General features: G+C 36.2%; 1 protein-coding gene and 1 long non-coding RNA gene across 3 annotated transcripts in view; one reads left to right on the forward strand and one right to left on the reverse strand.

The window, feature by feature from the left end:
- Nucleotides 1-24996, forward strand: part of LOC128868703 (arylalkylamine N-acetyltransferase 1) — a 108724-nt gene that overhangs the window by 45651 nt on the left and 38077 nt on the right. The window contains exon 2 of one of the 2 annotated variants that reach the window (XM_054111114.1): nt 6930-6993. The exons of the other annotated variant lie outside the window; for it this stretch is intronic. Within the exon in view, the coding sequence (XP_053967089.1) occupies nt 6930-6993 (64 nt within the window). The remainder of the gene's footprint in view (nt 1-6929; nt 6994-24996) is intronic. 2 annotated transcript variants of the gene reach the window in all.
- LOC128868704 (uncharacterized) lies at nt 10114-10928 on the reverse strand. The gene is made up of 3 exons (XR_008455148.1): nt 10830-10928; nt 10477-10770; nt 10114-10411 (listed from the first exon to the last, which is right to left on the reverse strand). It is a non-coding gene; the product is annotated as an uncharacterized LOC128868704 (long non-coding RNA).

Raw genomic sequence — 24996 nt, forward strand, 5'->3', positions numbered from 1 at the left:
ATATGCATACAATATATATATATATCTTAAAGAAGTGAACATTTATAGATTTTACTACAAAATTACTCAAACAACAGATGCGGTTACCCTATAGGTGAGTACATGAACAAAAACTCCTATGCCTATGTAAGTGTGCATATGCAAATTCAGTCAATTTAAATATGAATTATATTTTATCATTAATAATAATATTGGAAGGTTATATGTAAATGCTTAACAAATCAACTTCAACACGCTGACAGTATTTTTATGCCCAAGTTATATTATTTAGAATGTGAAAATGAATTGAGAATGTATGTTTTCCATTAAAGAAATGTACAAACATATACATATGTACCCACTTAAATATGCTACCATACAACATTTCTTGGCAAGGCTTGGAATTATACTCCTACCAAGCTGGCTGTAAATATTTCGCAGCGTGGAATAACTCAAATAGTTTTCCGTCTTTGAATTAATTTCTTCCTTTTACGTAGAAATCGTTGGAACTGACGTAATTTGCATTATCCGCCTCTCACGTTTTATATGGAACTCTCTTTTATGGGAAATAAAAATTTGAAATTAATTTAATTTTTCTCGAGAAATGTTGCCAATATTTCGTGGTTGTTGCTGTTGTAGCAGCATAAACATTCCCCATCCATATACGGGGACTGTTGCTGAAGTGAGAGTCCTTGTCCGGATATAAATCCGGGTCATTCCGGTTATGTAGAACCGACTGTCGTGTCGAAACCCTCGCCTTAGCATTAGCATTGGACTGCGACCAGCTGATTTTGAAAATTTGCTTCATACAATAAGTCTTGAATACATATGAGCGAGAAATATCACAAAAAAAATTCCTTTAATAGATGTACATGCTGCGAACAAAACTTCAAAATGGTAAAAACGGTTTTCCGATAACGGCCGCCCTTCTGTAGGCAAAGACAAACCTTTGCCAAGATTAGAGGGCAACGAAGTGTCGTTGGTTGGTTGTTTTCGTATAATATATCACCAACGCTATCTCAGTTTTTTTGTAAACACACCTCAAGTGGCGTCTGTTAAAGAGCTCACCTTTGAAACCTTTTCACCATGGTTTAGATGTTGTGCTTCTTTTTGTAGAGCCATATACTCGCGGTAAGGTAAAAGGTCTCAGAGTTGCAGATTAGGTATGCAGAGCAATTACAGCGCTGCACTTCTGCAGAAAACCAATTCGAAAAAAATGGGGGATGAAACCTAGAGTAATACAATGGCTCTATACAGCGGTGTTTAGGTAATTTCTCTACTGTGGTTGTGAACATTAAACGACTCCCATTTGTTGTCATAACCGGCGCGATCGAAAGCATTATTTGCGCCACTACACTTCCTTCCAGTAGAACGTAAGGCAAGATACAGGGCCCACCAACTATCGTTACGGATTTGAACTAGGTATTATTTGAAGAATGGTAACACTTAGCTGTCATCTGATTTGACAGAAAATTAGTTTCATTCTTCCGCTGAACGAAAATGGTTGTGTATACGCTCAAAGAACGCTGGGAAATATTGCGACATTACTTTGAAAATCATGGTAACGTTGCAGAATGTGTTCGAAAATTACGTACGGCAATGGGAAGAAGAAAAGGACCGAATGAAGCGTATGTGCGTTACTTTGCGAAAAAAGTAAGAGAAACTGGGTTGCTTATTGACAAACCAACGCGCGACCGACCAAAAAGCGTGCGTACACCCGAAAATATTGCTGCTGTGACCGAGAGTGTTCGTGAATCACCGCCGTTCTCAACAATTGGACATTTCGGAGACATCATTGAGACGAATTTTGCGTAAAGACCTTGGTATGATCGTATGGGATGGTGCATGGCTAGCCGATGCAGCCATATGAATGAAGTTGTGTTCCATCATTAACCGGAAGGATTGTACTTCAAAATAAAAAAAACAGTTTGGAAAAATATTGAGTAGTTTCTTTTTTATAGCATTTTTAATTCGGGGCGATGTAAGACAGACATCATGTATACACAGATGAGTCAAACTCGAGAGTAGCGTCGACGAAGTTGTATATTCCGTACATCTGGGGATCTCCTGTAGTTTTTGGCTCCCCGACCACTGCAGTGTTTTTTAGGCTGAACTAATGGCTATAATACATAAAAGCCATGGTATCTACACACATTTTCACGAATATTCCCTAAACCTCTAAGGTAGTCATGAAATGCGGCACATCTTTTAATGAAATTGATGAGTCATCTCACCCAAAGGCAATATGGGTTACGGGCCATTACGACATCGAGTAGAACTGCAGGGCCTATGAACTACCGAGATGGGTGATGAGTACGCAGACAAAAACATACTCTTATGGACATGAACCCGTAAGTTACGTATCTTTAAGAAAATCGTATGAACAGAGAATGAAAGCTCAACAATTGTAACCGACTCTCAATGCTAAATGCACAGAATCTCTGTTAAGGGGACAGATATCTGTAAACGGCCATATTTTCCCTGATTTTCATTAAAATTATTTAAAATGAAGAAGTCAATATATTTTTTTCAAAATTGGCATACAGTTTATTTATACATTAAAATAATATAAATTTTTTTGGTTTTAATCATTTAATATGGCGGATGTACACTCAATTCTTCCAGGAAGGTCGCAGCGGGGCTTCTCAATCGGCGGGCATTGTAGCATCGGCGTCAGTGACCTGAATACAAAAAACCAAAATGTCATATGAATTAAACAAAAATGAAAAAAAAATTCAAAAAATGTTTCAAAAATTTTTCAAAAACTTTAAATTCACATAGAAAGTAATATCATAAAACAATAACTTTTCGAGTTATCGTGTACACCAATTCGAAAAATATAGTTTTGAGAAAAACGCGTCTTAAGTTTGAATACCTTTCGAACGCAAAGAATAGAGTCGTCACGGTTGACGATCTATAATATAAGAAATACTTAAATTTACGTTCTAAAAATTGTTTGACATATTCTTAGAGTATTATATTAACATTTAATGAAAAAAAAAATTTGTTTAGGTATCTGCCCCCTTAAGCCAAAATAAGAATAGGCTCAGCCCACTGATTTTCGTTATAACGGGACACTGCCTAATAGGCAGACCAATCTAGAGAAGGGGCATGTAGACACACTTGACTTCTGTAGAAGATGTATAAATGAGGAAGGAAAACAGATGATTTTGCACCTTGTAAGCCACTGTCCTGCTCCATCCAGACGCAGATTTACCATTTTAGATTTAGATAATTCATCAATAAGCTATATTTCATAAGGAACTCGCGTCTAAATACTCTTAACAAAATTACTGATTTGAGAGTAATCTTTGACTCCACTTTTCAGTTTCTTAGTCTTTTGAATTTTGTCAATTTCAAATTGTATTCTACACTTGCCTTCATTCGGCGTTTTGCTTCCGATTTTACGGATCCTTACTCTTTGAAGTTACTATTTACTTCACTCGTACGATTCAAGCTGGAGTATGCCGTCTTTATTTGGAGGCCAAATCATCAGTGCTACATCAATAGACTTGAACGCATTCAAAAGAAGTTTCTTCGTTTTACACTCAGATCCTTGAGCTTCACTGATCCGATTTCTTCATACATATTAAATATAGGAATACTAAATTTCGTTAAAGCCAAAAGGGTTAGGTTAATTCGAAAAGTGAAACATAAATAAAATATAAAGACCGGAACATTCAGTTTCTGGCCCAGTCCATTCCGCTACCTAGACTTAATATAATAACAGGGGAGTTTTCTTATTTTTGCTCTTTCCAATTCGAACAATTCAAAACTGAATGATTTGCAGTCAAGCGCTATGCGGTGAGTTGGTTAAGTGCTATTTAGAATGTATGTGTAGATATGCTTGTACATACATCCATACGAATTCGTGGTATACATAAATTGTGCAGGTTCAAACTGCATGTGCAATGTGGTCATATTAATGTCTCAATGACGGTCAATGGCAGCCCGAAGTATTTTGTGCTTCTTGGAATACAAAGGATATTTTTGCTTTAATTTTAGTTAATTTCGCAGAGAGTGTCAATAGCCTTGAACTTAGCAGTGTGACTGAAGCCATTAATTAACCGCAGAATGTCGTGTATACTTGTAAGTAAGTCGGAATATGCTTTTTGCATATACACAATATTCCCACAATACACCTATGCATACATACTCCTATGCATATACATACTTACATGCATGACGATCCTTCCTTGTGACCGGTTTCTGAAGTGAGTTCACAGCGGCAATACATAAACTGTTGACACAAGAAATTTAATTATGACTTAACTGCAGATATGCCCCAATAAGCATAAGAAGGGCCATTGGTTACATTTTCGAACTTTCCATTGAGATTATTGCTACGATGGATATTATGAATACAGAAATCTATCTGATGTTTTATTGGTTATATTAATCTATTTTTTGAAAATATATCAGATATCGATAATTTCAAAGTACATGAAGTCCTATCGATGAAAAAAATATACTTCATAAGTCATTCAACTTGCCCCTGTTGTTGCATGGCACAGAGTCGTGGATGAAGACATTCACCTCCTGTGAATTATATTCGGAAGGTTTGAATATCACTCAGGCTCTCTCGGACTGACCTGATAGAAATTCCCATGTCACATCTAACTTTGTAACATTTTGTTGAAGTTACTGCTTAGGGCTCTAAACTAAGTACCTCGCGCTTTGCTATTACGTGAGAGGAAATACACAGTAAGATCAGGTTTTCCTTAATACTACTTCCTAGGAAGATGCTCTTATTAGGAAAATAATATTGCCAAGCTATTTTCCATCGAATATGCGGATAGATGTGTGACAATCGCTTTTTCCTAGCAAATGCCACCTCTTTAAGTTCAAAGGTTTAGAGAGAACCAACGAAACATCGACAGACAATAAACGATATTTGTCGAGACAGAATTAACACATTAACGAGTTCTCATCCCATGAGCGCTACAATTAGAGGCTAACCAGCACCGACCAGTGTAATACTGTCGCAATTACGTTCTAGATATTGCAGTTGTTGCCACATCCTCGTTACCAACAGATTTTATGGGTTTTTACATCATGACTATATCCAGTCTGTGCAGTTTGAGAACCTTATTAGGTTTTCGACGTCTAAGACCGATAGTTGTTCGAGACTCTTGAACATTCGTTGGCCAAGGGTTGACATTCTTTCCGGTCATAAAGCAGGGCATTCACAGAGGAAATAGGAAATCGTTTCGTTTTTCTCTGGTTGTTTACAACTGTGACAGTGTGTGTAGGGAGGGATGCTCATTTTGGCTGCTTGTACCCCGATAGGGCAGAAGTCTGCAGGCATCCCTTCGTTTCATATTTGTCAATATTGACGTTTCTTTCAGTTTGTAGGTGGACCATAACGTTCTACTAACTTTGCATGTATATCCCCCTCTTGCCGAACGCTTACTTATACAGAAATCCCGCACGATACTAACCACCTCTTCATATGCTTACATAACCTGACCCTTCTAACATCCTACCGAAGGCAACTGATGAAATCTGACCCCGCCAAAACAGCTCGTTTTCTGAACGTGCGGATTTCCTCAATGTCACCATTAGTAGAGCTCCTGTATGGAGCATTTCAACCCTAGAGTAATGGTGTTTGTTTCATGCGCAATATGATTCTCAGGTGCGTTAACAATCCTAATACGAAAGGAACCGTTGTAAAGATGAAGCAACCTGTTCCCAAGAAAACACTCACTTATTCAAGGATAAATCTTGAGTTACCAAGCGCAATTGAAAAAACAATTTAGAGACTTTCATTCCTTCAAGAAATATACCTGCAATATTCAGCAGCTTAGAAACATCGAGTATCATTAACGAGAGAACTTTGCCATTCGCATGCAAGGGTCACTTAGAGATCTTACAAATTGAAGATTCTAAACAAAAATAATCTTAAACAAAATTTTCACTGAACAAATGACAATAAATTATGAATATTTTTTGGTAATAATTTCTGATTCTAAAAAAATAAATATAAATAAAGGATATACTATATGTATGTTTGTATATAGATAAATATAATTGCCATGTACGTACAATACTTTGTGAGGTGTTTGGCCGAGCTTCCCCTGCAATTTGTAGTGTGCGCCTTGATGTCGGCCCACAAACGAAAGTCACATCAGATATATTTTTGTGACGCTTGTCCATGGCAGAAATAGTACACTCGGAGGTTTGCCATTACCTGCCGAGGGGCAACCGCTATTAACCGCTAAATTACTATTATGGTATTATATTTGGTGTTTCAAATTGTGATTATGCCCATTCGGCTACGGCGGCCGCAGTAAGGCTGTAATTAGTAACGTCATAGCCGCAACATTACCGCATTTGTCGTTTAGTAACCATAAACGACTGATATTGAAGTAGAATTTATGACAATATTTGCATTTTGCCATAAAAACTCGGATAATTTTCCACTAAGTGAATGAATTATTCGTCGTTCATTTGTAATATTCAAATTTGTATCGCAAATATCGAAACAAATGTCAAGTATTTCACAGCTGCTTACGGCTACGGGGAAAAAGCAAAATTCAATAGATACATACGGCTAGGATTATGGCTACGTCGTTATGGTGCGGCACCTATAATCGTTTACAGTGATGCCCATATGTTTGATCAGAACAACAGATGGCTATGGTTACGGTTATGGCTAAGACACGGCGCCACTAAACGCAGCTTAAATTCTGTTATGTTCCCTTCGGACGCTTGTGTATGTATGTATGTGTAAGCTCTAAAATATTGTTTTTTTTCTAAAAATTTGATTTATGTTATATATGGAAAAGTCCGCAACTTTTAGCTTTGACTTTTTGGTCACACTGGTTGACGGTTGCTGAACCAAATCTGGAATTTGATTGTTAATAAATTGAAAATTAAGAATTACAGTCATAATAGTGAATTAAGTAATAATACAAAAATATTTTGAAAATAAATGTGTCTTTCTTTAGGTATCACACACATCGTTTAATGAAATTTGTTATTCAATCCCAGAAAACTCGTTCCTTTTTTAAGGTAAGCAGGTATCATTTTCTTATTTTGTTTTTTCGTTATTTTACAATTTTGAGCTCATCGCTTTGCTATAATTTTAATTTCAATTGAAAAGCTTTAATTTCAATTTAGAAGAATTTTATTTTACTCATCTTATCCAACAATTTTTCATATATTAGTTTTTCTGCTGATATTCCTGGCAGCTGATGATCAATAGTCAATTTTCGCAAGTTAACTTATTTAATTTTGTTAATATAGGGTTTTAAATTATTTTGCTATATTATTTCCCTTAAGCTCAATAATATAATCATCCCGCAAACTAACGTCACAAAATATCTCGGCATCCATTTTAATAGCAAACTTACATGGAAAACCTATATTTTCACCAAACGGAAGGCTCTAGCAATAAAACTCAAAAGCCTATATTGGTTGCCTCATCGTAACTCTCAAGTTTCTCTCGAAAGTAAGCTCTCACTTTACTCAGCTATGGACATATGGCATTCAACTTTGAGGCACTGCAGCCAACTCCAATATCGAAATACTTGAAAGATGCCAATCGAAAACCCTCAGAATGATCTCAAATGCCCCTTATTACTAATATATCACAAATTCATTCTAAACTCAAAGTGCCCACTATAATTGAAGAAAGAAGAAAATATGCCCACATCACACAACACTCGACTCCAATCGCACTCAAACCCTCTTGTCACAGACATAATTGCCAATCTCATAACCTTTAGCAGACTCAGGAGAAAGTCTACAACAGACCTCCTAAATTATTATTTATCATAAAATTAGTGAATGGTTGCACCACTGGGTGTATTCCATAAATGTTTTTCTCTTAAATGAATTAAATAGCTTTGAGTAAAAATATTGCTTCATGTTTGAAAAACAGATCGCAATAATGAAATGGACTTCAAAAAAGTTTTTTTTTTCCGAAATGATTGTCTGACCAATAATTACGATGATATGCTCTATGCTGATTAATTTTAATAGCTTTGTGTTATTATAAAAGCGAACAGGTGTAGAAAATTCGAACATAAATTTAAATTTTATAAATTTGTACGCTTTCAAGTCCGATTGCGTCTCTGTGAAATGGTTCATTTTAGCAACCGAAAAAAAAGGCTGAGTGCGAACGAACATTCATCATATACATATATACATACATACATACATAAGTATAATATGTATATATGTACATTGTGTAAAATAAGTACCCGGAATTTATAATTTAAACTCTCCCGGGAATACCTGACACTTCAAATTTGGTTTTTTCATGTTGGTACACAAGTCCTTGAATGCACAAGCCTTATTAGAACGGGATCTATTACGTAGTGTGTTTTATTCTGCAGTCAAAGTGAGTTGATCTTTTGTTTACTTGGCGAATTTTACTATGGATTTTTGCAAAAAGAGCATCGGAAGGAGGTCTCTGAAGACATGGTTTCCCGAGCTAATACGGACCCTACGTTCATGAAACGCATAATAACTGGTGATGAGACATGGGTCTACGAGTACGATATGCAAACCAGTCAGCAATCGTCTGAATGGCGCTTCGAGAACGAGCCGTATCCAAAAAAACCACGCCAAAGCCGGTCAAAAGTGAAGGTTATGCTCACGGTTTTCTTTGATTACCAAGGCGTGGTGCACTCTGAGTTCCTTCCAGAGGGCCAAACGGTTAATAAGGAATATTATTTATCCGTTTTAAGGCGTTTACGTGAAGCCATTCGCCGTAAACGGCCCGAATTGTGGAAGGACAATTCGTGGATTCTGCACGACGACAACGCGCCATCGCACCGAGCCTTGATTGTACGCGAATACAAGACCAAAAACTTAATAAATACTATCGAACAGCCACCGTATTCGCCAGATCTCGCACCCTGTGACTTTTTTCTCTTCCCAAAACTAAAATTGCCACTTCGGGGAAGGCGTTTTGAGTCGATTGAAGACATTAAAAAAAATTCGCTAAAGGAGCTGAAGGCCATCCCGGCGCCGGCCTACCAGCGGGCCATGGATGACTGGGTTGTTCGTTGGAATATTTGTATCGGCTCAAAAGGAGCCTATTTTGAAGGCGATCCAACAAATAATGATGAATAATATGAAAAAATGTGTTTTTTTTTTTAAATTCCGGGTACTTATTTTACACAATGTATATGTAAGTACGAGTATATTGGCCTTTATAACACTAGTCTACGATTAAAATGTAGTATAGAAAGTATGAGGAAATGTTTTATATACTGCAGATGCCGAAGAAATTTAGATATTTTTTTTAGCTTTCAGTAATATATACCTAAACATACATATATACATATATGCATGTGTATGTATGTGTAGTGTGACACAATCAAACTGCTTAGGTTTAAATACTTAAAATAAATACAAAAGTTGGCCATGACAATTGGTACAGCCTAAACGACTACAATATAGTGAGCATATATATATATATATTGTAACTATATATAATTGGCGCGTACACCCTTTTTTGGTGTTTGGCCAAGCTCCTCCTCCTATTTGTGGCGTGCGTCTTCTACAAATGGAGCGGCCTACAGTTTTAAGCTAACTTCGAATGGCAGATATTTTTTATGAAGAGCTTTTTCATGACAGTTTTAAACTTTTTGAATGGTTGTCAGTGTCTAATATTTAATATATATAGATTTAGGTTTTTCAATGTCAATGCCTCTCAGCGAAACGTAGCCTAAGCAGTCAAGAGATAAATCCAAAGAAATGCCATTTTTTGTTATTTGGAAGCCAGCTAACTTTATAACACTCAACGCGTGAACGTAAGATGGGCTTGCAAGTTTTCTCCATTTACTTTCAACTAATTTTTTCCCTTGAGCTCCTTGAGACTTGAGTCATGAAAATTGGTATAGCGAATACATTTGATTCCAATTTTTCCAAAATACCCCTAACTTTATCCATTTGCATATTTTGCAAGGCCAGCAGTGCGATTCACTAACACATTTCAACGATATTCGCATTGTCATCTTTCTTTAACCACAATTTTAACGATTTTGCTATTCGATTAGCCATTTCATAACGAAAATCGATAAGACATAATCAGCTGCTTGGTTAAAATGCCGATTATTGCGAACTAAATGACAACAAATTTGGCGTGGTTAAATTAAGCGAGAAAATAAGAATTAGTAGTTTAAATTAAAATTTTGAAATTACATTCATAACATTATGTAATCATGTAAAAAATACACACTTTACAAAAAAACTTAATAAAAAACGCGAATATGTCCTTTGAGTATTTAGCTTATGGCTGGAGAGGCGTTGAATCCTCAAATAGTGGTTCGATGTGTGCTCCAGGATGTGGACAATCCTTTCCATTTGGCTACAGGAAAATTTTAAAAACTATTCCGGTTAACTTCAGACTTGACTGAGGACCTAATTTCTCAGCTTGATAGTAATTTTTGAGGTTCCAGAATAACAGCGCTTTCGACTGAAAAACAAGTAAATCTTGTAATCTTCTGATGTAATCAATTCTGAATTCTGGTTTTATATTACTGGCTAGCTGCATTGCGATGTTGTCAGCGGCTCGTAGGTGAGCAATGGGGAATATGCATGAACCAGTTGCCCGTTAACCGTATAGTCCGGGAGCCAGGGGTCATTTTGACCTTATCATTTCATGCCGACTAATTTTAATACTGAAGGAATCAACCTTTTCACGTTTTGCGCAAAGGATGGGGTTTCCTATGACCCAAGTGGAGCGGCAAGCGGCAAAAGAAATGTTTGATAGAGTGGTTCGACTGTAGCGCGGGTTCTTTTAGGAGTTGTCGATGTTATCCTAAAGCTATATATCTACAAAATGTATTAAGTAAATATTAATTTCGAATAATCAGTTATTTTATTTTACTTACCTTGTGCAAATATAATTGAAAAAAAAATTCGAGTGGAATTTAACAGCTAATGTCTTTTTGCTGTTCTTTTATGCATTATTCGTTCATTTTGGTATTTAATTTGACAAAGATGCCACTCTCTATCAATTTGAATAAATAGATGAAAACAGCTATTTCGGGTTAGTTAACATACATAAGTTTGTGAATAGCACCATAGCTAGTGCAAACGACAAATACTTCAGAAAAAAATAACATTTCTCGCATCGTTTAAAGTTAGTGAATCGCACTACAGGTTATTCTTGAATTCATTGGACTGTGTAGACAATTTGCCTAAGTTATCGGTGAAACCTTCGAATATTGCCTTAAAGAACTCAGCACTTTCCGCGTGCCAATTATATTGAACACTTGGCAACAAAAAGGAGGCGCGATTTCTGTCCTCTAAAGCGTTGAGATTATGCACAATTTTTTTGTGGCAAAGTCTTCCGTATAACTCCCACAAATACCGAACATGGTTCCAATGTATGCAATTGTAATTGGTTTTTTGTAATTATATTGAATAAAATTTAATCTCTTAATTTTTTTTTCCTTGTTCACTCCTCTCGGGAGCATAGGGCCTCGACAAGTCTCAGTCTTGCGTTGGTTTCGTTAATCTGTTTTTGATTTCTAATAGGGTAGGTGATTAGCCTGCCGCTATCAGTCGTAAGTAGTGGGAATATCCACCTGTCGTTGCTTAGGAACAACGCCTTCTTACTACTTGGAGCGTCATCTATGTCTCACATTTTTCTGGCAGAAGGATCGCACAGATGGCTGAGGACTTTGCTGAATTTCGTGTGTCTCCGCATTTACGGCGGTCGCCTGCTTCCTCTTGCTGGCGCCTCTGATGCAATGTGAAGCTATGTGATTTTCTTTGTTTTTTTGCTGGTTTTAGCAGCCACAATACAAATAATGCGCTGAATATTGTGAGGAAATAAGGATGGAAAGGATAAGGTTTTGGGGTTGAGGAATGGAATTGGAGAAATTGTTTTTTTAGAAACAGGGAAAGTAGGTAAATTTGGAAAAGTGCGAGGACCGTGCTTTACGTGGGATTCGAACACACCACCTCTGGGATGGCAGGCTAATGCACTTACGCTAGACTACCGAGTAATCTCTTGATTACCTTTCTTATTAAATTTCCTACTTTTATTGCCTTGTAAAATATCTGCTTTATCAATAACAAAGCTTAGATCTCTTTTCCACATCTGTCAAAAACCCATTTACAATATAAAAATCAGAAATAAAAATTATCTTTCTAGCTTTATTACGAAATCGTTATTGCTATTAACTTCACTGGGTTCTTCAACTTCACTCTCCGAAGAACTATCGGTGGCTTTTTCAAACCATCTCTTATGTCTCTCTTAGCCATTGCGTTCTCAGTATGCATCAAAAATGCGTCTGAAATATAAATGCAGGCATTTTTTTAATGAATGGCTAAAAATCTGTATATTCTTTTTTACAGTATCACAATATTTTTTCTGGTCAAACAAAAAATAAAATCTATACATTTGATAGGTTTACATGTTTTCGAGCGCTTAATCGTTTTCAATGCGAAAATGTTTGCAAAATTGCTGACTAGTGTAATCAGACGTGCGTAATCATTAACCGAGTCAAGTAATTATCAAACTATGATGACTGTATTTTATTAATTGACCGCTCACAATTATGCCTACATGCAGGAATATGTATATACTTGTACATTCACACGTACATACCTGCATGTACAGTATTGTTATTAACCTATGCAGCTTTTTTGTAAATTTTTTTATCTTTGTTTTATGCCACGAATTTTGAATATTTTTAAAAATCACTTCTGAGGATTTTCATTGTATTTAGCAGAAAAATGACCATATTCGCATATTCAAAAAGTGACAACGTCATTTTTGGTTGATTGATACGGTACATACTTGTAACTGATCCATTTGGGTTGAAGTGAAAATAGAGGAATTTGCCAATACTTGTACGAATTATAGAAATATCTACGAATGCATTTTTTTTTGTTTTTATGGAGATGGCGCCGTAGCAAGAAAGAGTGTGTGTATAATTTCTTGTGTTTTGCAGTTGTGTAATTTCTTGTGTTTTCTATTGCTTTCGCTTACTCTTCGTCTTCTTTTCGTTTATACGAGGGTTTTTTGAAAAGTGCGTGCAAAAAAAAAAACTACTTAATTTTTTGGCGTAAAGCTTTTTTTCATTTTTCGATATAGTCTCCATTTAAGCTTATATATTTCCTCCAACGCTGTTCTAGTTTGTTGATCCCTTCCGAATAAGAGAATTTGTTCAAGTTTGAAAAATAGCAATTCGTTTCTGAAATCAACCCCTCGTTTAAAGAGAATCTTTTTCCGCCATACATTTCTTCATATTGAGGAGCAAACAGTAGTCTGAGGGATTCGAGAGAGCCAACTCCGGAGTATAGGGTGGATGTGAAACGAGTTGGAATCGTATTACCCTTAATTTTGTGACCACAAACGCTGAGGTGTCAGCTGGTGCGCTGACGTGATGGAAAACGAAAATCACTCGACTTCCTCCATTCAAACGAATGCCAAACACAAAGAAATATACCGATCTGGCTGAAACTTGGTGCGTGTTCATCCAAGAGATGCCTCTAACTAAACACAACCTCGATATGCGCACGTAGTGCCATCTATATGACTTTGCACGGACTTTCCAAACGACCGTCGTATATTCTTCATCGTTGACGTCACAGCTTTCTTGATTGCATCTGTGGATACCGAACGCACAGGTTCTATGTACAAGGTGGCGTAGAATTAATCGCTTAATTGTGTTTTGAAAAACTCGTCTACAAAATGAAAAAAAAAATAAATAGTTTTCACTGATAGAAATCTTAATTTTGACCTTAACGTACTCCATTGCTTGTCTGTTTGTATTCTGCAGCTGATTATAGCATTATAACATACTCATATACAAAATTCGCTCCACCATAATAGGAATTTCTTTTCTTTCAATAATATTGCGCAATTTTTGGCTATTTACAGAAATAATAATATAATATAAATTGATTTTATATTTTCTCAATTGCATAAGAAGTGATTCGTGTTTTTATTTCATTAATACAAAATAAAAAATGGCAGCCGCCCTACCCAAATGGGTTGGTGCGTGACTACCATTCGAAAGTGCACAGTTTCGAATCTCCGTGCATGAAACAGCAAATTGATAGAGTTTTTTTAAGTTTTAGTTTTCTAATCGCAGTCGCCATTCGGTAGGCAATGGCAAACCTCTGTATGTATTTCTGCCATGAAAAACTACTCATAAAAAAATATCTGCCATTCAGAGTCGGCTCAAAGCTGTAGATCCCTCTAGTTGTGAAAAAACATCAAGATTCACGCTGCAAATAGGAGGAGGAGCTCGCCCAAATACCAAACAGAAGTGTACGCGCTTAAATAAGTATTTATTGTAAAACAAAACTTTATATTTTCTAATTTACTTGATGGAAACTATTATTTCTTTGGTTTTTGTATTTTGCAGCATTTTTTTGAGTTTTATAAACTATTTTGAAGCCCTTAAAATTTGATTTTCAGTGCATACCGTATTTTGCCTTTACCTACATAATTCCGTGTGCCTCCAAATGGTATTGTTTTCATGGACTACAAGAACCAAGTAAATACTTCATTAACTTTTGACTCACTCCTGCATAAGTCAAAAGCGACTTCGAACAAAAAAGTGTTGGCCGCGTGACGAATCTGACTCTACGTGCTAAAACGGCTAAATCGCGTCGAATATTCTTAAAAGCCTATGCTTTCGAAATATCAAAAAACAAAAATCGATTTTTTCAAAATTCTAAACCACCGGGACCCCTTAATATTCGGTTTTTTATTATATGGCCCTAAATTTGAATTATTTTTAAATAAAATTAGAAAAAAAATCATTTTTTCATTAGATAGGAGTTTGGCACGTTTAAAATGTTATAAAAATTGTATTTTCATAAACAACATAGGACAAGAAAACAAGAACCAAATACTCAACAATTCACACAACATTAGTATTGGGTTTAAAGCTAAGTATAATGCCCGTTTTATCTCCTGACTGTTCCAAATTCTGCCGTAATATATTCAAATATAATATGTTTCCTCTTTAAATTTTTTTTTATAAAACCTAAATTGTCAGTTGCTTTGGATGAAACACACCCCCAAACCATCGCATGCCCACCGGCGTGTTCTACCGTCGGTTTCAGGTGCTGTGGTTTCGGCGCCTAATTGGCCAAATCATGGCTTTCCTGTCACTACCGAATAAGTTAAATTTGCTCTCATCCAGGAAAATGGAATCATTCAAGCAAGCCTTAACATGTTTTATCTGCTCCTTAACAAAATTCAATATTCAATTCCTAATACGTTCGTTTAGATACTTATATTATATGATTTTTTGTAGCTACTCAGCCCTTATAACGCTCCGGTTTCTGGATGCGATGAATAGTTTGGGGATGTACTTTCATACGAAACGTTAACAAGACATCAGCGGCAAGATTTTGCGCACTTATCTTCGGTTGACGCTTAATTTCATGCACAAAATACGGCTTTCCGCGGGAAGATAATTTTTTCGGGTGACCCTTTTGTTGAACGTAGTCAACCCTGTCTTCGTCTCTATATCGTCTTACGATATCTCCAACTTTATGTTTGAAATCTCCGCTATTTCCTTGTAGGTTTAGTGCTCCACATAATGTTTTATAACGGGTTTTTAAATTTCCGTTGACGAATTTTCTAGTTTTGCGTGCCCAGCTGTACTATTATGAATTTCACACAACATAAAAAAGTTCAGCGATATTGCAATATGAAAAAGTGAATATTAATGTTGGGTGGAAAATTTACTTTCTTTTGATTTCACTCATTCCTAACTAAAGTTTACGCACGCACAATAATTTATAGCACATATTTTAGTTGTATCTATTTAAAGGAAAAAGTTGTTTTCTTCATTTACGTGTGAAAAATTCAAATCACGCTCTCCTTTACATAATAAATATAATTTTTAAGCTGTTTCAGTTTAAGCAATTTCAAATACTTATTAGAAAAAAGAGTTTCATTGTTCTAAGAAATTTTCGAAGTGAATAAATCTTATTTTCCCATTGTAGGTTTCCACAGGTATTTTACGAGTAACCATTCAAAGTATTTCTATGGCCTTGAACAAAGAAATTAACCTCTATATGTTGTGGAGATCTGTAATGCATTTAAAAGAGCAAAATTTGTCATTTATGAATCAGTTGAAAAAGTTGCTTAGCTTTTGCACAATACTGTAGACATGTGGAAGTATTTTTAAATTGTTTCATTAGTTTTCTTAAAGTCGCACCTGTAAAGGAGTGATAATCACGCGAACTATGGGTAGAATGCATTACTTTCGACGGCGTATAACAATTTGTCTAGTTCGATTTCAACTAACCCTTACGCGCACTAATCACTAAGGTGCGGAAAGTAATTTGTTACAGCAGAAATAATTTGACGTTAGGTTTCTACTGATCTACGAGTCAATCAATCTTTGGTTGTCAATTTATGAGTTTTGTGTTTGCTTATGGACAACTATGCATTAGACATACGGATTAGAAAATAGCAACGAACTCATTCGTATAATTACTCCAGCTCGCCCCTTATGAATCAACTGCCATAAGGTGTAATTTAATTGACGCCAGGTGTCCAATAGTTATAAAAATAAAATTAATTAGATTCCGCCTTAATGGCAAATGAAATAGTCTATTAAATGCCATTCAATGCATTAATGAGCTTGTATAGGCCCTAAATAATATGCAGAAACATTAAAAAAATGTATATGAAAGCTCTTAAGAAATTTAGAATTTGAAATAAGTTGGTTTTTATGGATTATTTTTGTTGAAACTGCATAGATGTACGAGCACAAATATTGCCCATTGAACTGCTTAAGCTGTTCACTTGATTTGTAATTAAATCCGGAAAAATGTGGAATGTCTCAGCTACTCATCTAACGGCATGCAGGATACATTGGGTTACCATGTCTGACGAAGCAATTCTGTGTATAAACGAAGAAAAACTAGCGTTAGCCACCCCACTCAACACAATAAAAACATTCATTGCTTCACACTATCATGCTTTAGCCGAAAGAAGGTGGAAGCAATTAACTACATGTATTACAACAAAAAACACATGACCGTCGTACAAAATCCAAAGGACGAATTACCTGTTAGGATGATCTTGACCAAACATTTCACGCGTCACTGCAACCCTTACAGGTCATTGGAGGGTAGGGTCATTGGAGGGTAGGGTCATTGGAAGGTAGGGGATCATGCAGCTAGACCCAACCTCACTTTCAATCCCATCTGCAAAAACTGCCAAGCGGAAGGGGTGAAGGAAAGTCTTTTCCACTACTTATGTGAATGTCCAGGGCTAGCTAGGGCACGTCATCGCTCTTTCGGTAAGCCTTTCTTACAGCAAATTAATGAGATCTCAGACATCGAGATAAAGAATTTGCTGCTATACTTGGATCTCACAAAATGAAACAAACAAAAAAACGAAAAAAAAGACATTATCACACGAGAACAGTGGTAGTGAAACGGAGCTGGTCGCTAATTAGGATCATTTCAGTGGGAATACTCAACCGCTTCAACAACAATAACAACAAAAGCCGTTAGCATTCCCACTCACGTGTAACCTGACACGCAGAAATGTACCAATCTGTTAACCTTATCAATGCATTTAACTTGCTGATTTAGTGGGGAATTACTAGCAAATTAAAAAAATTGTCATCAAACTTTTCTAAGCACATGTCCAAAAGTAAAAAACAGCGTTGTGAAAAAATTAAATTAAAAAAAATTAAAATTTTTCGAAATTTTTAAGAACTTTTCATGAATTTTATATTGTACAAAGTTTGGAGCTTTGGTTTCTAAGGTTTTTGTTATATACACTCTACTCTTTTTTTACATGATTTCGAAATAACACGATTTAATAACACTAAGAAATTTTTTTACACCAAATTTTCATTTTTCCACAAATTTCAAAATATAATAATTCCCGGTTTTATAGAAATATTTAAGTTTTCGCATTTACTGATTAGCTGATGAACGGAAATAAAAATCCAACAGTTATGAAAATAAATAAATAATAATAAAATCTTCTTCTCATTTCTGTAAAGTTGCTAGGTATCGGGTTTTAGATTAGCCTTTCAAGAACTTTCAGCTTTCTAGCCGTTTGGCCTAAGAATCCAATATTACTCTATTCTACGTACTACTCTTTAAAACAGGACTCAAAAAGTTCCTGGAATATATTCAAAAAATTTAAAATATAAGTTTATTCCTCAAAAGTAAAAGTACTCCCCATCAACTACAATGCACTATGTCAGCATTTGATCTAGCTCTCGAAATATTTCTGGAACTCGTTATGGCTATACCTATCAGAGCCGTCTTCGATTTTTCTATTACTTCCTTTCGCTGTTAAAACGCGTTCCCCGTATTCGTTTTTTGACTCGATGAAATAGAAAGAAATCGCAGGGAGCCATATCAGGTGAATGCGATGGCTGGTTGATGGATGTTCTTGGTCAAACATTCCCAGATAATCGTGGCATTGTGCGACGGTGTGTTATCATGGTGTAAAATCCACAAATTGTTTTCCCAAAAATTCTTTTTTTTTTGGCGATTGGTGAATTCCTTCACGTATACGTCTCATAACGCCCAAATAATAGTTCTTATTAACTGTTTGACCTTCTGGCAAAAATTCGTTGTGTACAATACCGTTGTAGTCCAAAAAACAATGAGCATCACTTTCTTTTCTAACTGAAAGCGACGTGGTTTTTTTGGTCTTGGTTCACTCGGAGCTCTTCACTCAGTCGCCGGATTGCGTGTCGTACTCATAATGATGTCTCCAGTAATCATGCGTTTGATGAATTCAACTTTGGAAATCAGGTTTTTGGTGATATCAACACAGTCCCTTTTATGCATGAAATTCAGCTCTCTGTTGGTTAATTGATCCACTCGAAAACTCGTGCAGCGGTAGATTTACTCAAGAATTTTTTGACTTTCACAAACGTCAAGCAATGGTGAGAAAATTTTGGTCGGAATGTGGCCTACAGGTGCAGTAACCTAACCAAAAAAAAAAGCAACATAAAACCGAACTTAAATCAATTTATTTACAGTGCCACTTGGCGTTTGTTCCGGGAACTTTTTGATCAAGGTGGCATGCATTCTTATAGCCAAGTGAAAGCAAACCGACAAAGGCGGCAAAACTAATTCAAACGAGTAGCACAAACGCTAATAAATCGTTTATAAAAGTAAAAGTTTAATTTGATAATTTGATTTTGATTGTCTTCGCTAATAAAAGATTAATTAGATTCAACACCTGATTCTGTCAAATTCACGGAAAGCCGAGTAGAGATTACTGCGATATGCGCAACTTTCTGTAATATCTGAGCTGTTAGTTAGACTTTCAAACGATACAGACATATTCGCAAATATATTACATATTATAAGTATATTATCGGCGAGCTTGTCGAATGGGCTTCAGAGTATGAGAATCACTGGCTGTGCTGAAGGCCATCCATAAACACCAATTTTGAATGATCTGTCAAAAAACCCTTTTGGAAAGAGTACCTCCAATCTGATCACCCTTTATATATGTATATACATATATAAATATAAAATCCTTGGTTTTTTGGAAAAATAATATTTCTTGTACAGTACAATCGTGATAGTCCGACATTTCTTAATCCGACACGTTCGGTAATCCGACAACCTCATAACGTCTATGGATGCAATTGGCATTATTTTATTTTGATCAGTCGTAGCAGACCAGCAGAGGGGGGTTGTGTTTTGTTTCCCGGTCACAACGTATTTGTCATTAAATTTGAACGAAAATAGTGATGGCATCGATGTCAAACGAGCGTGGTGAAACACCTCTTTACCTAAGTGGGATCTACGGAGTCGGGCGAGCTACTATATCTGACATAGTGAAGCGCAAAGATAAAATTGAAAAGTTCATAAAATCTGTCGTAAGTCAATCGGGAAACCGAAAAACTTTAAAGAGTGGTGAATTCCCAGAAGTTGAAGAAGCATTATATGTCTGGTTTCAACAACAAAGAAATAGGAACCCACCAATATCAGGTGAAATTTTAAAAGAAAAGGTGAAATTTTTTTATGGTAAAATTTTTAAGAAGGATGATTTCCGTGCCAGTGACGGCTGGCTTGACAATTTTAAATCCCGTTTCGGCATACGATTTCTCCAAGTGAGTGGTGAAAAATTTTCTGCGGACGAATCACAAATCGAAAATTTTAAAGCCAAACTCAGAGAAAAAATTTTAGAAGTTGGCCTTACTACTGACCAGGTCTATAATGCAGATGAGACAGGTTTAAATTGGCGTCAACTGCCGACCAAAACCTTTGTTTGTTCCTATCAAAATGTCAAGTTTAGTTCGAATGAGGGACTACCGCGTGAAGACTTAGAAAAATGGTTGTTAGAGGCAGATCTTAATGCCGATTTCAGCGATGACGAGATAATTGAAGAATTCACGGCAGCTCAAAATTACCCGGAAGATGCAGGCCGCACAAATGACGAGGTTGAAGTGTCTTCGACGCAATTCACTGTCAGCAGTGACGAGGCCACTTTGGCTGCTACGACACTGCTACGCTGGTCACAAGAACGGGGTGTTGAGATGGAAACTGTACTCCAGCTTAAGAAGGTCCAAGAAAAAGTGATTGCCGAGTCTTATAAAAGTATTCTCGATTACATATGTTAAGTAGCTCATTCCGCTTTCGTAATTCATATTTTGTGTTTCAACGTAAGCTGGTTTTTACATATGTATTTACAATAACGTATATACTTACGTTCATGTTTTATATTAACTGCATATGTATTAAAAAACTAAAAATTTTGCGTGTAATTATTTTCTTTAAGTTTAACAGTTACGTTTTTGTTCCCCAACTAAAAGAGATATTAATAAAAAGATTATTGGTACATTGGTTAAATGGAACCTTCGGTAGTCCGGAATATTTCATAATCCGACAACGAGTCGGTCCCGTATGTGTCGAACTATCACGATTGGACTGTACATTAACTGGGTACCAGGGCATAAGGGAATAGAAGGAAATGAGAGAGTTGATGGACTTGCTAACACAGGATGAGTCCATCGAACGACGAGACGAGGAACTAACTCTGGAAGCACAGTCTGTATGGAAAGTCTCAACCTTCCACAGGATTGCCAAAATAATGCTACAAACTTGAAACACAAAAACAACCCACTTTATTTTATCACTCCCAAGGAAGGAATGCAAAATATTGGTTGGAGTACTGACGGGGCATTATCTCACTCCATATCACGTAGCTAAAATGGGATTGGTCCAGAACGACGTGTGTAGCTTATGCGAAGAAGATAGAGGTACGTTAGCACACCTCCTTTGCCACTGTCCAGCTCTAAGCAGAACTCGTTACGACTGCCGGGGATCGGTATACTTTTCATGTCTGAAGGGTATTGCTAACAAAAGTTTAAACTGGATATTAAAACTCGCCAATACATATATCACGAGCTATGTTTAACACGACTCCAACAACACTGGTAACTACCAACAACATCACAGTCTAAGTGAGATCTATTCAGATAAGCCATATATACCTAACCTAACCTAGTTGCTTTGATCACGGGCTACTGTATCCTGGGTCGATATGCTCAAAGATAATGAGGAGGAGAAAGACTCAAACAACTCTCCGAGGGACAGCGTGGCATGCCACTTGGTTTAGATGCTTTGGCTCATCGATCTTGAATGCTACAGTTGACCTTAGGGATAATAAGAGTCAGTCAAATCAATGGGTTTGCACCTAAAAACAAATTGGTTTAACGAGGAGTAGCAGATAAACTGCTGCTGTGGTATCGCAATGGATCGGCAACGGTCTCAGTGTGCTGGTTTAGAGACCGACTGCCTCTTCTACCTACCTACCTACCTTGTCACCTCGATAAATAAATTATTTAAATTAGCAACAGCAAAACTTGGTAACAGTAAATATTTGCTGCCTTATCGATCTGATCCATCGGAACTTGTGTTATGTACATACAAATCTAAAATACTACAATTCCTCCTTTCAAATATGAAATATTTAATGGTCATTTTCAACATTAGCTCTGCATTTGCGAATAACGTGCAATTCACATATCCGGTTTCAATTATTTAGGTGACCTATGTACAATTGTATTACACGCGTATGTATGTATAGCGACGTTATCTCTCCCATTGTTATCAAAGTTGTCATTGTCACTCCATTGAGTTGGGTTCACTTATCTATTTATTATCAACTATCTGCGTTTATGGCACACTGTGCTTTGCTACAAATTAAATCTTTTGCCTCGTCATCCACATACACTCGTACACATACACACTTGGCTACATACATTATGAATTAAATTTTTAACTATACGCAACGTCACTTGCATGGTGAATGCTGTCAATAGTGATTGACGACAGGCCTTTTCAAAAAGGTGTCATAACGCGAGTTGGCAAGGTTGGGAAACCGCACAAACGGAAAGCAACCTGCAAAAATCCACATGCATGCATTCATACTTAAATAATCTATTGTTTTGGGCATTGTTAATTCTTAATATTCATACGAACAAATTAAAGCAAAGGCAATAGTTGTACATATAGCCAAATCTATGCAAATATCTTTTAATGCTCTGCATTAAGTTATAAACAACTCGTAAATATACAGGGTGGGACATCGCATTCACTTATTTATGAATGAAATTTTATTTTGACACTGATGGCAATTTTGCGACCCACAAAGTGATAGAAGTTCAGTAAATAGGAAAATGATAATGATTTTTCAAGCTAAGTATTAATTTAAAATATTATTAAATACAATAACAAAGTGACAGTCCTGCCATAAGTTCTGTTAAAAGTCAAGTACGTTATAGATATGAAATTGTAATACTTTTTAAATGAATACATTCGGGAACCGTGGCCGACTGCGTTGGTGCGTGATTACCATTCTGAATTCAAAGAGAACGTAGGTTCGAGTTTTGGTGAACCACCAAGGCAGGCAATTGCAAACCTCTGAGTGTATTTCTGCCACGAAAAAGCTCTTCATAAAAACCTAGGTCCGTCCAGTTGTGGAACAAAATCAAGACGCACACCACAAATAGGAGGACGAGCTCGGCCAAACTCCCAAAAAGGGTGTAAACGCCAATTATTTATATATATATATATACATATATATGTGGTTTTATTTAATCACGCAAATAAAAAAAATTTTAAATTTTCATTCGAAACGATCTCCAATTGCTTTTACACAAGCCTTCAAACGATTAGGCCATTCAGCTATTGCAGCACGTAGGGTTTCTATGAATATTGACGTCGCTGCTCGAATCAAAGAATGTGTGAGGCACTCCAATTTGCAGTGAGTTCTTCGGCAGGCCACGTTCTCCAATTCTGACCACAAACTGTAGTCCAATGGCTGAATCCATCTGAACTTCCAGACGGACCATCTTTTGCGGTTATGAACGCAGTCATATCTTCTTGGTACACTTTTGCCACGGTCTTAACCCCTTTTTCGCAGAAATGAAGATATATAACGCCTTTGGAAGACATCCCCCACCACACCATTACGGAGGCCACGCTGAACACTTGGAACAATATTTTTTGTGTTTTTAGAAGTTTTAGCATAGATTTTGTAGTTTTGCTTGATAAAAATTTCTTCAACAGCGAACATTTTCTCATCTGTGAAAAGATTATTTTCATGTCCGTTGACCGCGTGCCACTGAAGAAGCTTCTTGCATCTGTCGAGTCCAATTTTCTTCAAGTGCGTTGTCAAAAGATGACCAGTTGAACGCCGGAAGGCTTTCATGTGGAGATCATCTCTAAATAGTCTTGACATGGATTTGGTCGATACATTCATTTCACTGCACATGATTTTGGCCTTTCTAAGGGGGATTCTGCGAACTCTTTCTCGAACGGCTTTTATGACTGCACTGGTTCGAACCACGCGAGGACGACCCTTTTTTTTCTATCTGTCACTTCACACATTTGGGGAAAAGGATTAATAGTGCGGTAAACAAATATTCTCGAATTATTAAGTTTTTTCAGCAATTCGTAAATCACACTTGCACCTTCGCACTCCATTTATAAAATGCAATGCGATTTTCCTTAGCTCCTCGCTTCATTGTTAGCAAGCGACATTCACCACGAATCTGAGTATAATTTATGAGTAGACAATGCATACGAACAAAAGCAAAAATAACGGAACTTTTCTCTGCGATTTTGATTTCGCCGTATGCACAGGATTTATGGCAACACTAAGTATAGAGAACCGTTCGCCTAAACAAGCTGATATAGCGGAATGTTACACCGTTCATCGAGCATTCAATTTATCGCGCATTGCGTTCGATAATCCCATTAACATCTGACTTGGGGACATTTTTGTAAATATCAATGTTAAGCAAATAATCCAAAAGCGATTAAGTCCAGTGAAATGGAACCAGAAGTGTCATAGCGTACCGAAAAATACTGAGTTTTATGCATTTCTCTGTTCCCCATCAGTTTAAAGGCAGTCATAAAATGTATACTAAAAACTCATCCTCTTAGGAGACTTTTTCTTGCAGGGTATGTTCTGAAAATATCTTACATACTTAGGTCTGACGAATTTATACGTTTTTATAATGGAATACAACATACACGAGTTTAATATTTCTACTTTCGGATATAAGCAAATACTAAAATATTTTTTTATCACATCAATGGAACATCTTAAATTAATTTTTGGTTTTTCCGACCACAACTAATTCATATACATATGTATGTATGTATGTATATAGTATTGCGTTGTTCTACTTAAATGCGGTTGTGGTGACATACGAATTTTCGACATTTTAATAACAGTCGCAAACGCAAAAAAAACCTCATTAAAACAAAACCAAAGAACCATGACATTACTTATTTACACTGTTATTTCCAACCTTTTATCATAGCCATTGTGGTAATTTTAGTATATATTTTTTTTATACTAAGTATAAAAACAACGCTGATGAGCACAGCGACAAATCATCCATTAACTTCTAAAAACTTCTAAATCGTAAGTGATTCGAGCAAAAACAAAAAAAAATTATGTTAATATTATATAAATATATACAGATGTGATATAATAACAAAATATTTTAATGATGTTAATAAAGCACATCCATTAATTTATGACGCTCTAGAAAGAAGGAATAA

This window comes from Anastrepha ludens, chromosome 6 (genome assembly GCF_028408465.1).
Source record: "Anastrepha ludens isolate Willacy chromosome 6, idAnaLude1.1, whole genome shotgun sequence".
NCBI lineage: Eukaryota > Metazoa > Arthropoda > Insecta > Diptera > Tephritidae > Anastrepha > Anastrepha ludens.